The 17,041-nt window shown below is 51.5% G+C and overlaps 1 protein-coding gene across 2 annotated transcripts in view; it reads right to left on the bottom strand.

Moving 5' to 3' along the window:
* The window catches only part of ST8SIA2 (ST8 alpha-N-acetyl-neuraminide alpha-2,8-sialyltransferase 2), a 47,493-nt gene extending 46,912 nt beyond the window's left edge, over window positions 1–581 (bottom strand). For both annotated transcript variants that reach the window (XM_037053686.1, XM_037053688.1), the window contains exon 1: window positions 297–581. In XM_037053686.1, the coding sequence (XP_036909581.1) occupies window positions 297–394 (98 nt within the window). In that variant the 5' untranslated portion in view covers window positions 395–581. The remainder of the gene's footprint in view (window positions 1–296) is intronic.
* Window positions 582–17,041: the final 16,460 nt, after the last annotated feature.

The following is a 17,041-nucleotide window of genomic DNA, read 5'->3' as shown; positions in this document are numbered from 1 at the left end:
CTGGGGAAGGGGCGGACAGTGGCAGGGTGGGCTTGTCTGCTCCCTAATGCGGGCCAGCTGGAGGCTGCCCGTGCTCCCTGCCCGGGAACACCCCATGGCAGCCGCGCCCCCACCCGCAGCTCATCAAACAGTCCCGGGTCCACGGCACAGCCACCACCGACCAAGACGGTACTCCTACCTCTCCAGCAGAGCGATAGGGGGGCGCAGCGAACACAAAGCCAGTGGGGAGGGCGGAGAGTACCGGGGAGGGGGAGATCCCGCCAGGGCTTGGCATGGGCCCGGGCGCAGCTATTTACCCGATTTCTTCTTCGATCTCCGAGATGTCTGCGAAGATGAGGAAGACCACGAGCAGCGTGAGCGCAGCCAGCATCCAGCTCCGGAACTGCAGCTGCATGGTGGCTTCGCGCCCACCGGGACTCGTGCGGGCTGGAGCAGGGAGCGGGCTGGAGGGCGAAGCAGCAAGCTCCGGAGCCGCCGTGCGCTGTGCGCAGCGGGGCAGACACCCTGAGCTCCCCACGACTCCGGGCCAGCGGCAGCTGCGGCGGCGACAGCGGCAGACAGGGGCTGCTCAGGCGCTGTGAGCCCGCGCGCTCTCTCTCGTGGCTCCCGCCCGCCCCTCCTCTGCTCTCCTCTCTCCTCCCCTCCCCTCTCTTTCCCCGCCCTTCGTGGATCTCGGCGCGCAGTTTGACAGCTTTGCTCCTAGCTTCTGCTCGCCTCCTCCCACCCCAGTCAACTCCAATGTCCAGTCGCCCGCCTTGGGCTTCTCCCGCCGGCCGACCGTCTTTCAGATCCCGAGGGCGCTGGGACGTGGTTGGAGCCTGTTACTGCGCGCCTGGGGAGGCTGAGCTTAGGGCACTGCGTGCTGCCGACACCAAAATGAGCCCAGGGGAGAGCGCGCACCGCCTTCGTATCCCACCGGCTGGCAAACACCCTCCCTCCTCCCTCGCCCATCCTTTGTCCAGTGCCTCCGCTTTCTCGAAAAGTTTTCCCGACACAAAGACCAACACCTGGGGACAGCTCCCAGCGAGCAGCAAGGAGGCGGTTTCAGCCAGCCAGATGTTTCAGCAGTTGACGGATTAGGAGGGGAGGTGGGGGGAGGGGAGAGGGAGGAACAAATACCCAAGACAGGCCAACTTTGGTTGGGGTGTTGATTGCAGTTTGTGCGCCAGGCGCAGCGCCCTGAGAACCGACCCTCCCCTCAACTGGTCGGTCATCTTGTTCTCCACTGATAGACCTAGAGTGGGTTCTGAGGGGCTCCCTAAGGTGCCCGAGGCCACACAGGCATGGCCGGAACCCAGGGCATGTGTGCTGGTGGAGTAGCAGCCATGCCCACACAATGGCAGACTCTCCCCCGCCCCTCCTTAGCCCCTGGAGGACTGACTCTGGTCTGGGCTTCCCCTCTTTGTTGCTCTCTCCTCTGGAATCAGCTGTTCTCTCCTCCCATCCCAGTCCTGTCTGGATCTGAAGGGAAAATACGGCTCCCACAAGGAATATCACGCCCAACCTGGTTCCTAATATTTTGTACCACCCTTTAGCCTGGGGTGGGAAGGACCCCATTAGGTTTTACTGGAATTAATAATTACCCCCTTTTTTTCTTTCACTAACTATAACAATCCCGAAGTCAGGAAATGGAACTCTGCAGAAATGATCATCCTCTTTAATTGTGAAAGCGTTTCTGGGGTTTGAGAAGCTGTATGGGACGTCCTAACGGCCTGGAGAGGAGTCCTGAGAGAATGGGAAGGGCAGATTACCTGGGCCCCCAGGGCCACCCACCCATACAGAGCCAGGCCTCAGAGGACCTGGCAGTGGCTAAATCACTTCAGGGGAACCCTGGGAAGGTTAGAGGGGCACGAAAGCCTTTCCTGCCAAAGCCTGTGCCTAGAGTCCTTTTGCCTCTTGGTGTGTAGGAAGGACAGGCTGGAGGGAGGCCTCGCAGCAAGGGGGCTGCGGGACAGCCTGCAGGAGGCGTCCCCACCACCTAGCAGCACAGAGAGACAGGAAGGCTCTGAGCTTGGGGAGCAGATGTCTTTTCCCCAGAGGAGGGGTGTACGAGTTCCCTTGCTACCTTTTCATTTCTTTCCCAGCTCCTTGCAAAACTCAGGCATTATTACAGTGAGCTCCTCTAAATTACCACTTAGTATTCTTGCCAGGAGACTTTCTGATGTTGAGCGCAATGTTGGATATCACTCTTCCTGGCCCTTAGAGGTCGTAACAGACATCAAAACTGAATTTCCCGACAGCACCCAACATGGCCTAACGGTGCTGTCTCTGAGTTTCCTGAGACGGATGGGATATCTGAACAGGGAAAAGTAGGAAGAGGGTGGAGCTGTTAATGCTGCTCAGTGTTCCATTCATTCATTCATTCATTCACTCCATCACTCAATATTAATTGAGCACCTACTCTGAGCTAGGATCTCGGCTGGGGACAAGAGATACTGATAGGGAGAGACACACATTCCTCTGGTGGCTCATGGTTCAGGAGGAAGGTAGATGTGAAACTGTGTAATTATGGGATGGGATGTGAGCTGCGGTCCGGCTATGGTTTCCTGAGTAGCTTATAATTGATTACTAAGATCACCCAAGGGAGCAAGAAAGAGCTGGCTGGCCTCATTCTCTTCTGCTGTCTGCTTCTCTACCATGTACACTCTTCTTACCAGGAGCATCATGGGGAGGTTGTGGGGACCCCAGACTCACCCCAGGTCAGACAAACCTCAGTGCTACCAGCACTGCTGTAACGGAGTCTGTTTCCATTTTGTATTGGGCGACTCGTGTTATCATCCAGGCTCTGAGCCTTCCTCCTTTGGACCCATTTACGGAGAGTCATTGTGAGCAGCCAGGAAAAGTGGAGACTTATTCAGTGTTTCCCTTCTAGAGGAATCCAGACCCACGGAGCAACACCCCTCAATGCATCTGCTGGGAAGTAGAGCTAGCTGGGGAATGTAGAGGCTGTCTTTGCACCAAGTCACTGAGATGGGATTTTACTCAGGGTGTTCGGGAATCCCTGTGATAGCTGACCATGAAAACTCTCTGTAAGCACTGACGGTGTGAGTCACATGGGCCAGCCACTTTTACAGGGAACTCGGGTTCCACCTGGTCTCTGGGAAGAGGAAGCATGGTGGGACCAGCAGTGAGTATCATGTCTGTCGATGCGGGGTAAACGGCCGGTGGGGGGGACCCTACCCCTCCTTCTGACCCCTCTGTCTAAGCCAGTCCCTCTTCCTGCCTTGGTTTTTCTAAGTTCCAGGAAACGGGCACTCCCCGTGGTAGTCACTGCAGGCTAAGTCAGTGAGTGTTCGGGTTGACAAGGAGGAGTTGTGTAGGAGCGGCAGCAAATTAAAAGTCACTACCATCCGTTAGCATTTTAACTCAGTAGAGTGTGTAGGCTATTCAGGCGACTAATAAGGCCATGGGAAGTGCATGTTGATGAGGGATAGAGAAGCAGGAAACTGCAGAGGTCTGAAGGGGTTTCCTGGGGAGACACCCAGCCACCACAGCCCCTCTTAGCTCTGACACTGGCTAAGGCCGTGTTTCCCCTCCCAGCTGCCGGCCTCGTGTAAGGACTGCCGCCTGGAGCTGAGGTTCCTGGAAACTCCAAAGCTGTAACTGCGTGTCTGACTAACCCTCGACCTACCACCTCTGACACCCCAGATATGTGGACTTTTCGCCTGACCTGCTCTTGGGAGTAATGAAGAACCTTCTGCCAGTCCTTCCACAGAGGACTTTACCATTGTCTTCAATCGTAGATTTAGGCAACCGAGGCTCAAAAGAGGCCAAGTTGCCCCAGACGACACAGTTGGCAGAGAGGGAACTTGAGTTCAGGTGCCCTCCCCTGGCCTCAGCGACATCTACAACGCGGGGTGGCCAGTCCCGTCCAGCACACCGGCCAGTTCTGAGAGGGTTTGCAGCCAGGTACTGCCTTTGGTTCTGCCTGTCTCCTCGTAGTCCCAGCACGTCAGGGTTCAGGGAACGAATTTGCCCTTGCTCACTGCACACCCTTCCTCACTGCTGAGACCCTGGTCATCAGCCTCAGCTTCTGTCTTTCCCCAGGGACGAGAGTAGTCTTTGTGGCCAATCCAACCTAAAAACAAAAACAAGGTCAGCACTTCAGTAATAATTTTCTTGTCTAAAATTCTGACCTTGTGGTACCTAACACCCTTGAACTCACTCGGAAAGCAGTTTGGAACATTAACTACAGAGTGGTAATGGCCTTGCTTTTTCTGTGGAGGGGGAGCTGTGCACAGCTATGTGGGGTGTGTGGGTGTCAAGAAACAGAATCTCGTAGTTGGAATAGACTTATGAGCTATTGTGTTTCAGCACCTCCAGTCACTAAGAGGACCTGTGCTCTCTTCTGAAGTTCACCCTAAGTTTGGATGTTCTCACAAATGAAACATTCTTCCCTTCAGAATCAGAATCCTAGCAGTCACAATTCAAAGTAGTAAATGGGTGCATTTGCATTCCGTCCCTAGCTTTTGTAAATAGCAAAACTTTATATTAGCTAAAGAAAGAAAAAAGAAATATCCCCAGATGGATGCTGTAAATGTTCCTGGGATTAGCAGCAAGAGGTCTTGGGAGAGATGTGGGTACGCACTCAGTGGGGGGTTGGAGGTGACAGTGGAGAGGGCAGATGACTCAGTTTTTGTTGCTGGGACTTGTCCAGGAGACAACTTGTCCAAGAGTCACTAATCCTGACTCTTTAGTGAGGATTAAAGGTGGTTTGGAGCCCAAGCACAAAGTCAGGTACCAAATGGGGGAGATGAAGAAAAACACCTGTCCTTTCACGATTCCCATCAGTGGAATTGTCACTGTGACCTCCGGCTCAGATTTCTCTGAGTCAGCCTGCCCAGCTTTGCACAGAGTCCAGCACAACACGCCCTGCCCCTGCCGAGAGACATCTGAGGCCCCGGGCCTGCCAGTTGTTCCTGACTCTCAGTCTGGTTTGGATCGTGGCCCTCCACGTTCTCAGAGTGGGAAGGGAAGGGTGGAGAGAGTGCGTGCGGGTCCGTTCCCTCATTCAACAGTACCGCCTCAGCCGTCACGTGTCTGGAGCTGTGCTGGAGGGCAGGGGTGCCGCGTGGGTCCCAGGCGTGGTTCCTCCCCTGGCGGAGCTCAGATTCCTGTGGGGTTCTGTGGAAGGAAGCCCCTGGGACCGGGAGGCTTGCCGGCAGGAGTTTCAGTGCCGAGGGCGGAGGCCGGCTGGCTTGTCACCTAGTTCGGTTCAGATCTGGTTCTCCTGCACGCACACCTCTTCGCGTCCTGTCAATGGGATTGTGATCTCCCAGGGGTGGGGACCTTTCTTCCCTTCCCGTTTCATGTTACCTAGCAGGGTAGAAACCCAATCAATACTTCCTACCACACAACTGAAGGCAGCCTTTGGAGGAGGTGTGCATGGACACACACCAAGGTAGAGTGTTGTACCGTCTACACACAATGAATGAAATAACCTCAAGAGCATAGATAATAGCAAAAGGCAGAAAATAAAATTACGGATTGGTGAGGTGAGTGTGTACTGCCTTTGCCTTTAGTATAATCTATTTAATTGTAAGTTTATATACTTTAATTTTTAATAAGCGCTCCAAGTTCATGGGCAACACAGCTGTTTCTGGAGTTGAGTTTCAGATTGCTGTGTCTTTGTGTTTCTTAGCATTCTCCTCGGCTGCATTTATTTCACTGTTGTCACCCTAGGCAGGCAGTGTAGTGGTGTGTATTAAGCAGACCTTTTTGTTCTAATGCTTTGACATCTAGGCTTTGTTGGGCTTGGGAAGGACCCTTCTCCGGGCTGGGAAGTTTTTAGAGATAGTATGGGGTTTGCTGGGAATGTGCCTTTTCTGTACAAACCAACCAACGCAGAGCCCGTACCCCCAAATGCTTCCTTTATGAGCTCTCACACCCTGGGCCCTGGCCCCCTGCCCTGAGCACCCTAATGCCAGGTCCCAGACGTCTAGGGACAGCCCCAGTGCCCCGAGCCTGCGGAGCTTAGCCCTCCCAGCCAGTCCTGAGGCTGCTCGGCCTGCCGCACTTGTTCCTTCCCATGGGATCCACAGCAGTTTCTTGCCCATGCTTTCTCTCCACTCCCTCTGCCTCCTCCTGTGCTCCTGCATGGCAGGGGGTGCCCACGGCTCTTGGGGACCGTGAGGAACAAACTGTCTTTTCCATGGCAGCGTCTCCTGAACCGTTAGCCTCACCCCACCTGGATACTAATGATTCCTGCGCTCAAAATCATGGTCTAGAGCAGTGCTTCTCACACCGTTTGTGGTGCAGGGCCGCTGCTGACCAGTGGGCGTGTTGCCGCAGGGCTTACTGTGGTTCGTCCCACAGGCCACTCGCGTGGGAGGCACCCTGAAGCGAGGGGAGGCACTGATCACCCATGCAGATGTTGCAAAGGAGCAGTTTCTCGGTGCGCGTCTCTAGTTTCTGTGCTTATCTCAGCTTGGACCAGGAACACACTGTGCACCCAGCAGCATCGGTCCGTGGACCACACCTGGAGGAGTTCTGGCTTAGAGCTGGTTTTGAGGTCACTGTTCAGAACTTAGCTTTTGGTGTGATCTTCAGCCTAAGGCTTCTCGATATTGCATGGAGAACATAATCACGCTTAACTCACGCGTGTCAGTAAGAACGGATGAATGTGTCTCAAGTCCTTGGTAGAATGTGAGCATGAAGTAAGTGATCATTACATATTGACTGTTTTTTATTATTTAGGGTATGCCAAAGTAGAAAGGGTATAAATGAAATGCAAACAGCGATTATCTCTGGATGGTGGAATTGGGTTGCTCTTTATTTTCCTCCATACTTTTCTTCATTTTATAAATTTTCCTGCAATGATCATAAATTACTCTGTAATCAGAAGAAAACAGTCATTAAAATTTGTTGTGCCTATTTTCTCTGCGCTGAATTTTTTTTCTGCCAGAGTTTAATGTTCTTTCTCAATAACCCAATATAAACATACATATTTAGTAAAGAAAATTGGTTTTGCAAGCAATTTCCTATCTTTCTTTTGATAAGCATCTACCTAATATTCGTATTGCAATTCCTGATGAAGAAAAACAGTCAACGCCACTTTATCCCTCTGGTACTGGAAGCCCTGGAGGTGCTTCCCTCCCCTGGTTGTCTTACCTGATGTCTCCTGGTCATCACCTAACCTGGACTTCTCTGATTGCTCCAGGCCACAGCTGATCCCCAACTTCTGGAGCAAAGGGACAGTTTAGAGATCCAGGGAGAGGACGTGGTCCCCCCCCCCCCCCCCGCTGCCTCATCATCAAACCCCGCAGGACGTGGTTTTGTGCAGGCGGCGCTGCTGAGGAGCCCAGGATGCCGGAGGGTGACAGCAGCGTTAACATGAGGATCGTAACCAAGACATCCTTTCTTTCAGATCTCCGCAGATCGAGTCCTCAGCCAGGCCTTCTGGTCATCCCACTGTTCACAGCTCTCTCAGAGAAGAGTAATCCTCGCCTTGAATGCAGGTATGTGAGCACCACAGATTTTAAACTTCCTTCCTTCTATATTCCTTCCTTCCTTCCTTCTTTTTTTTTGTTTTTGGCAAGAGGAAACTTATTGAGATGGAAAAGTTTCCCCAGTTTTTTTTTAAAACAGAGATGTATAAAATTCACATCGTCTCAGTCTGTCCCAAACTCTACGAGGGCATTATCACTACTTCACATTCATTAGAGTTAGCATTTTTTTGGAATGACTATGTTAGCGACCTAGTAGTATTGCGTGTTTTTGTGTTACAGATATTCCCATGTATAGCTAAAGTTCCAAGTAAGTGTTTACCGACAGGAAGATACTTCTGACAATTCTAGATGACTATAGAGATTGGTAGCTGTGTACCTGACTTTTTGTCAGCATATTACTGGTAATAGCTGTGGTTTGTTAACTTCCAAGTCCTTGGTCAGTAACAGAACCCCCAGCTATTGCCTTGCTCCGATGGAATAAACACAGTCTGTTTTGCGGTTTCTGGAAATTCACTGAGATGACAAATGAGTGCTGGGTCGTTCTTTTGGTCTGAAAGCAGCTCAGTGAATTTTCCTGAGCAGCCCTGGGAGTGGGCTTGGCTTCCAGCCACCTGACATCCCTGGAAGGTGGATTGGGCACAAGATGGCAACACCTGTGAGCACTTAGGTTACTCACAAACTGAGTCAGAGAAGTGCCACATGATTGTCCCGATATAGCAGCACCCGGTCCCAGAGAGGTCAGGAAGGCCAGTTTGATTTTTTAGTTTTCTTTCAGAGGGAAAGAGCCAGGGCCTCAGATCTGGAAAGGCCCCCTAGTGTGGATTATCATAGGCCTTTAAGTGCCCATAAGATTTTCAGCCAGACTCTACACCTGTCCAGAGGGACCCACTGGCTCAAGTCCATAGTCTCAGCTGTGGGGAAAGGTTGTGAAGGAAGGGAGAACTTGGATGACCTTCTTTACCGTGATGTTCCCTTTCCCCTTGTTCTCTGTCAATGATTTGCATTTGGCTCATGGGGGATGAGTTTTGTACCATTTATTTTGCAAGTTTTTAAGGTATAAGAGACTTTGGCCTTTTACAAGGACCTCCCACATTCCCAATATTGCCATTCACCTTTTCCTCCTGGATCCGTAACTTCCTGGCTCTCACATATTCTATGAGCTTTTATTTTTCTGAGTGCAGCTCAGTACGAAAGACCATGTTCTCTTACCGTTCCAGGCTTAGTCAAGGGGACTGCGTCACCACCCCCCCCACTTCCTCACCTTGTGTTTGTTTGCACCTGGGAGGGACAGGTGCCCTTCCCACAGGGTGAGTCTGGGGGCTCGGGCCACAGCTGGTCTCTGGCGGAGATGCACCAACAAAGGGCAGAAACAAAAGCAAAACTGCATTCATTTAAAACTCCATTAGGAGCACCCACTGGGCGATGAAATCAGTGGAAAAGATGAAGTTGGCAGGAAAAGAACTTCTTTTTCTCCATTTCTAGAAAGGAATGGATCACAAATAGCGATGGGGAGGAAATCACTAAACAGCCCCCATTTTTTAAAAATAGAAAAATTTAAAAATCATATCCGACATTTTTGTTACCATTTTCAGCTCAAATGAACGTAACAGCTAAAACAGATAATTACCACCTCATTCTTTTTTCCCATATCTGGCAAAATACCAAGCCAGAAGCCAGGGGCACAGGGTGCAGCTGGGCATCGCGAGAGCCAGGTGCTTTGTGTGCAGTGGCAGTCGCCGTCTCGAGGTCACTCCAGCCATTTGGAAAGATAGGCTCTTAAGGATCACTAACATTGAGGGCTCATTACAATTTTTTAGCTAACAGCAAGCCATTATACAATTTTGCTTTCAGAAGCCAGCAGGGAGTGGTTAACCACTCAAAAGTCATCCACGTTCGCTGACAAAATACAATAAAAGAAGTATTTTCAGAGAATACGTGGATAGAAAGGACGGATTTTACTCTACTTTTATACAGCATGTGAATTTATGGGCCGTTCCACAAAAGGAGAAAAATTTTTTCTGTCGGTCATTTGATTCCTTTCATGTGGTCAATGCTAGATGTTTTCATTTGCAGTCATTCAGTAGGCTCCTCCAAGCCTTGGTTGTCCTGCTGTAATGGCAGAGGGGAGCCACCAGGCGGCACTGTGCCAGAAGGGGACTGAAAATTCAGTGGAATTGCTGGGCTAAGCCAGTGCCAGGTAAACACTGGACCTGGGAGGGTCACAGAGAAATGAGGAGCATGAGAACACCGAGAGGACGCCACTGCCCAGAGGACAGGAGTCCTGTATTTTGCTTATTGGCCTGCGTAGACTCACAGAATCTGGTTTCAAGTACCGCATAACAGGAATTGAGATAAAAAGTAGACATAATCTCTCTGGAAATTAGGATGTAAGGTGGACAAATCGAGGGGAGATGGTCGTGGGTAACCAAAAACTAGTTGGAAAATCTAAGTTACTTCTGAAGAGGGTCCTTTTGTAAATGTCCCTCCTAGTCTCGGTGAAGAAATTAAATTTGAGCCATTCTCCAGATAATTAATAATGGAAATTGGTGACAGATTGACTCCTTGCACTATTCGTGAAAATCAGTAATAGACATCTTGCAGTGTTGCTGATTTAGGCACAACCAAAGTAGATGTGAATTTCCAGCTGTTCAGATGAAAAAGTTAAAACATGGGAGATGTGCAGAGACCGAGAATCAGTCTTTCTCTTGCCAGTCCTCCCCTTCCCTCAAAGGCGGTATATAAAATAGCAAATCCCACGTCTCAGGGGAGAGAAGACGAGGGTCATATTAGTACAGCGTTTGTGTCCTCACAGCTCACATAGGTTAAATACCGTCCCCTGTGTGCCCAGGATGGTGCCCAGCACTCGCACACTTAAGAAACAGAAGGCGAGAGCTTCACAGAAGATCCTGATTCACCTACGGGGTGATGCTTGTAACGTGTCACACACATATAGCTGCAGCCAGCCCCTCATTAACGTAATGGATTCCTGTAGTCAGTCCTCCAGGGATGTGGAGTTGGAGATACTGAGATTCACGGCAAGTGAGAGTGTATTTATAAACGCATCTCTCGTTACTCCCCGGTTCTGAAAGCGAGAGAGCCCTGCTCCTTCAGCAGGTAAGGAGGCGGAGGGCGCTGTACCCAGCCACTGTCAGCATTTGTTCATTCTCTGGTGCTTTTCACACACTAAGGTTTGCTTCCAAGAAGAGAAAGCTTATTAATTTGGGGGCGCTTTTTTCATCGTGGAGTGCCTGCTGGTCTGTTTCATCTGACTTTTTTTCTGTAGTAAAGACTTACTCCTTTCAGGTCACCTGTAGGAGGCAGTTGGCTTTGCTCAGGGGTGCTTTTTCCCGCATTCAGAGGCAAAAACTGTTTTTCCCTCTCTAGGATAGATCACGGCACATAAACTCAGAGCTCAGGTTTGATTTGAGCCCCCTAAATATTTTCTTGGGCCAGCAAAGTGTTTCTGAGTCTGAAGGCCACAGACTGTCGGCTCTGAACCGGGCCCAGCACTCCCTGTCCTTTCACGTCTAGTCTGATTCGCACCCTTGGGACCTCTGCTGGGCGTCAGGGGCATGGGAGCACCGAGGCCACGTCGTTATGAGGAAAGAGAACCCCGATGTGTGTGCTTCCTGGGGAACGGGCGGGCACCTTCAGATTTACGACATCAGTGGTGCTTAGCAATAGCTGTCCTTTGGATAAACGCAGTTGGTTTTTTAAAAGAAAAAAGTAATACATATTTGGAAATTATTTAAAATTTTACTTAAAAACCTGCCACGCAACACAGCCACTATATCATTTTAGTTAAGCTTAATACTTTGTTCCTGGGTAAAAAATTTAAAACATACATACTAAGAAAGTGTACATACATGTTTATATCCTGGTTTTTCACAAAACATGACAACATGGAACTTTCTAAGTTGTTATGGCTGCATAACAGTCTATTTTAAACGTACTGCACAGTTAGCAAGACGTGGAGGCAAGCTGCATGGAGAGAAGGCTACAGGCTTTAGAGCAACAGACTTGTCTTCAAGCATCTGCTGCCACTTACCGCTGATGTGACTTGCGTGTCCCTGCGGTGCCTCAGTGTCTTACTGCTGAAATGAGGTCATATCAGCTGCCCCTTCCAGAGGTTTGAGATTTAAATGTGGAGAAGGACGTGAAGCCTTGGCACCCCACCCTGGTTGCCATTTCTGTTATGAGGAGAGAGTAGGTGCGGGGTCCTGAGCCCTCCTCCAGTTGTCCAGCCAGAACTCTCGTCTTCGCGTCGTGTCTCTCCAGGAGCCCCTGCCGCGGGTTTCAGGAGCTAACAGGATACTGTTTTCTGCCTTGACCTTTGCATTTCTGAGCAGCTCAGGCTCTTGTTAAACAAGTAATGATGTGAGCGAAGCTCCAGCTCTAGGGAATCAAGGGCCGGTTGGCCCCTAAAATGCTCCAGGAGAGGGTGCTGTTGGCACCGGGGCCTCTGGAGTCCAGTCTGTGACTGGAGAACCAGAGACACCAGTTCAGTTCACCTACTGTCAGCCCGACAGAAAACACTTACACAGTGCTTTCTTTTGGCCAGCTTCCTCTAAACGGGAATTGAGACTAGGTTCCCAGTCTTTATACAGAGGGAAGAGACAGACAGTAAAAATTTCAGCCAAGTTCGCCATGCGCTAAGCAATGAAGAGTGATGAGAAGTTGGGGTGAGCCATTTTACAAAGGCGTCTGGGAAGGCCTCTCTCGAAGCAGAGCCTGAAGCACAGGAAAGAGCGGCCCTGTGAAGATTTAGGACCGTAGGGTGGCCACCACCTCCATGGGCCCCAGACTGAGGGGTTTCCTGGGAAGCGGGCTTTTAGTGCTAAAACCGGGACGGTTTTAGGCTAATTGGGAAGGTTGGTCACCCCAGGAAAAGAGTCCCAGACACAGGAAACAGCAGGTACGAGGCTGGTATGAGGGAAAGAGCTTGGTGTGTTTCCGAACGTCCAGGAGGCTGATGCGATGGGCCTGTGGTAAAGCAGGGCAGGGAGGAGGGGCAAGTGCAGAGAGGAGGCGGGGCCAGGTCACACAAGCCTCTGGGGGAGTAGCCTCCAGGTGTTTGGGTGCAGGGAGGTGGGGAAGGGAGGGGGCAGGACCTGCAAAGACAGGGCTTTGCTGCCCAAGGGCGCGAGGCCTGTGAGCTGCCCCTGCTGCAGCAGGTGGGCGCAGAGCCACAGCAGCCACATCCTGGACGGCCCCGAGGGCCTGGCTGTGTTAAAGCTCTTCCTTCCCAGCCTCCGTGGCTGAGCCCCATCAGTGCACACGGGGGAGAATGCGGTTGGTTGTTCCATTAGCAGCAACAAGACAATTAATTTTCCTAGATCTGTGCAAGCCTTTGCCCAAGCTTTTCATAAGTGTGCTGTTGGGAAATAGCCTCAAGCAAGTGCCTGGGCTTCCTGCAGGCCCCTGACTGCACCAGGGCTTCTCTGAGGGCCACTCTCACACCTGCATGACTCGTCCTGGGCAAAGCGTGCAGGCTGCGGCTGTCTCCACACTCCTCTTTCTCCAGGGGAGGAAACTGGACCCAGGGAGGAGGTAGTGACTTGTCCAAAGAAATCCAGGGAGGCAGGGGCAGAGCTGGGAATGGACCCCCAAGGGCAACCCCTGGCTCAGCAGTGGTTCTTGACACTGAGCCAGGGCACTGCAGCACCTAACTGGCGCGGGTGGGCACTGCCCCTGCCAGCAGGTGTCACCTGGGCTGGGTTAATGGGAATGTGGCCTAAGGACAAGGGGAGCGAGGCTGTCTGATTTGTTCCTCTCAGGGCGAGACCACAGCAGGGGCACTGGGGGATATTCTGGGGCACTCCAGATTTATGGGGGGTGGTACATAAATGTATAGACTGTGGTCAGAGAGGAGTGAGAGCAGATGGTGAGGGGAAATGAAAACAAGGCTTTTGGACAGTGACCCACGGAACAGACAGTGTGCAGCTCCGAGGGGCCAGGGTCAGTGGTGCGGAACGTGAGTCCAGATATATGAAGGGCTGATATGAACAGAGAATGTACTTGGCATGATTTTTATTATTTTCTCCAGTCTTAATCATCTTATTGCTATGGTACTACTTTTCATATTTTTCCCCAATCGGTAGCACTGGGGTACCTCCATGCAGGGTGAGCTGCCTAGGCCTGTCTGGACTTGGCCTGTGATGTGAGTCATCCTTTACCAGGGAGAGTCCCAGCCCAAGCTGCACATTGTAAGGGCTCTGTCATTGTCATCCCCCCCTAACCCCCAGCCATCTTCATTCGAGTGGTCTGTGACAGAGCCCTGGGTAGCTGGGGACGCTGAGCAGGGTATTTCTTCCCATCCCGTTGACGTTGGGCTTCAGCGCGGGACTCGCGTTGGCCGGTGTACATGACCTCAGCCGCAGCTCTCAGTGTGCTTACGACGGCTTGTCTTTTGCACTCCAGTGGTCTGTCACAAGAAGAACACACCTTGGGTGGCCAGTGGCCTAAGAAGAAGGAAACGTACATGAGACGGCACCTGAGTGCCACCGGCCGTCTGGAGCGTCTGCGCCGCAGAGGCAGCTCCAGGCCGCCGAGCTCCAGTCGTCCCACTGACCCGTGAGTGAGGGGTAAGTGCTCGTTGTTCGAAGCCACCGAGTTTGGAAGTGTTTGCCACACGGCATTGTCATGGCAGAGTCTAACGAGGCCTCGTCCCTCAGAGATTCCGGTTGTATTGGCTGGAGCGGAGGTGCAGGCATTCGCGTTTGTTACAGTGCTGCCCAGGTGGTCGGAGCGTGCCTCCAGGGGTGGTAACTGCTGGTTTGGAATTGCCGTTCTACCCCGGAGTCAGGCGGTGGTGTCACTGCTTGAACTGGTATTTGTTAAAATTCGGCTCTGGAACTACCACAGCAGCATCCCTGGGGCATCTCGTGCTGAGAATGCAGATTTCTGGGCCCCACCCCAGACCTACTGAGTCAGACTCTAGAGTGGGCCCAGGACTGGGCATTTTTAACACCCCCTTGTCCCCTTGGACACTTTTCAGAGCACTCTGAAGTTTGGGGAAGGCTGATTTAGGAAGTCTCTCTTATTTCTCCACCCCTGCTGATAATGGAAACATTCTTACTAAAATTTTAAGCATTTCCGCTTGCCTCTATGAAGTCAGATGACTTTAGTCTTTTATGTCTCTACAGTGGAGGTCTAGGGGAGGAGAAACAGGCTCTGTTCTGATTTCGATGTGATGGAGGAGGTTGGGCTACATTATTTCTTCCAGCGTGAACACGCTATGATTTTAGACCATTGTGTTTGTCATCGTAATTTGTGCAGCTGTGGCCCGAGACAGCTCAGCCCTTAGCTGCCACGTACAGAAAGCTGCCTTAGCGCCTCAAGCGAGAAGACAAGACCCTTGTGCATCCTGCATCAGACATGAAGACCAGTTGACCAATTGGGGCTCAGACCCCTTGACCTTCAAGGCAGCTGATCCGTGAACCCTTGCAGAGGTCACTCTGGATTCTTGTGGCTCTCCGCTGGTTGGCTTTTCTTCTTCTTTTTTTTTAAACACTGGCCTCCATTTCTGCCCCACTTTGAACTCTTGGCTTTGCGGTCTGGCTCCAATGCTGAGGCTGATCCTTTGGACTTGAGGTCGAGAAGCTCAGCTTTTTCTTGCTGACTCTGACTTGGCTCAAACCTGCATGCCAGCAATGGTCAGTACCACCTGGGGAGCTTGAGACAACCTTGATTGAGGCCCCCTCCTCCCCAGTAATTCAACCAGATTCTCTGGGGTGGGACGGAGGCGGCAGGATCTTCAGATGCTCCCCAAGGTATTCCGAAGAGCATCTGTGCTTCAGAGAACCTTTCTCTGGCAGAAACCACCACTCTCCGGGGCCCCTGCCTCTGCCTCCATCCCCAATGCCATGGTTAAACCTCCGTCACCAGGGGGCTGCTTCTGCATGTGGTCATGCAGCAGAAGAGTCCTTTCAACGTCCGCCCCACCCTGGTAGGCACCTTTGCTACTCTCGGACAGAAGAGTTTGGAATATGCCACCAATCATCAGGTTGCAGGCAGCTGGCCAAGGAAAAACATGCTCAAATGGGCGAGACACAGACAGAGATCTGCAGGGCCATGCAAAATAGGACGCAGAGCCATTCCCTGTAATGAGTAACGAGCGGCAGGCGCTTCGTGGAGCAATACAGATGATAAATACTGTGTACTTAAAGTGAACTTTGAACAAATGCATAAGCAGAGATTGAGTGTTTTCTACGAATGGCAGTCAGCAAGGGCTTCCTACGCAGAAGTCAGCACAGACTGAAGTGGAACAAAAATAGAGGTGCAGACTCCGTGCAAATAAAGTAGCCGAACTAGAGAGTAAAAGCAATTTCACAACACCCGGCCGAATCAGATGGCAGGCAGGCTTCTAGTGATACTAGGGAAGGGGCGCGCTAGTTTCGTAGCAAGAAGAGGTTGGAAGTTCGGATTAGAATCTCATCGTGTGCTCTATGCACCATGGCCTCAACTGACTGTAGAACAAGTGGTGTATGATTTTTCATTCTGCAGGGTGGGCTCGTTGCTTTCAGTGGGTTCTTTCGTTGTCTTCTTGAACACCAGAATCCAGGAATTCCACCAGGTTCTGTTGCAGAAACCTGCCTGGACTGAGGGGTGAGGGTGTCCAGCCTGGGGCAGACTGAGGAGGGCACGCCCCTCAAAGGAGGGGCCCTCAGCATTCTTATTCATCCCTGAGTCTCCAGGCCTCGCTCTTCTAATTTCTCCAAACGCCGCACGTCATGTTAGCACGGCAGCCCCCAGATCCGAGATCCACACTGGCTGTGAGAAAGGGAGAATGAAAAGGCCGCGGGAGTGATGTGATTGGGGTGCTTTTCAGCAAGACAGGGAGCCAGAAGGATCTGGAAAGGGCAGCCGTTGTCCAGCTGCCGAAGTTGAGGGAGTCAGGTGCAGCCTTTCAGAGCAGCCTTGCCTGCTCTTCATTGAGAGGGAAGGCCAGATACGTCCTTCCGTCAGGCAAGGCCAGGCCGTCTCTGTAAGGCCTCCCACGGCCACTGGCCCATCAGTCCTGCCGGAGATGAGCCAGTGAGTACAGGATCCGATGCCCTTGTCTGCCAGGACGGGATATTTATTTGAGTTTTGGACAGCTCCAAACAGAATTTGCTTTTCTCAGTGATTTAAATAGACGTAATTTAGAAAGAAACATCAGGGCTGAAAGTCCAGGGCTGTGAACAGACTTAGTCTTTTAGCTTTCTTTCTTTCCCCACCCTTGGAGGAGGCATCTTTTATCTCCTCTGTTCTCTTCTGGGAAGAGCTTCTGGAAACTGGACAGAGGAGAGGGTTAAAGAAGTTCGCTAAGGAAGAAGTCACTACCGAAGAACAGGTTAAGAGGGAGGATGACTTGGGAGCAGAGCTGAGGCCGTGCCCCAACCCTGGCAAACCTCTCTAATAATAGCAGCAGTTAGGGGCAAGGTCTCTGGACTTTCTCAGAAAAGAGCAGATTAAAAGCAAACAAAGGGATAAAAAGCCCAAACCTTAAATAGCTAGAGAGCAGCCGGGTGGTGGTAGGAACAGCCCTTGCCAGGTCTGGTCTCTTGGGGCCTTTTTGTCCAAATCCCATTTCACACCAGATTTAGTGGGGA

Source organism: Sturnira hondurensis, unplaced genomic scaffold (assembly GCF_014824575.4).
Source record: "Sturnira hondurensis isolate 20B ecotype Veracruz unplaced genomic scaffold, ASM1482457v3 Scaffold0007865, whole genome shotgun sequence".
Lineage (NCBI taxonomy): Eukaryota > Metazoa > Chordata > Mammalia > Chiroptera > Phyllostomidae > Sturnira > Sturnira hondurensis.
This window is presented reverse-complemented; position numbering and strand designations above follow the sequence as displayed.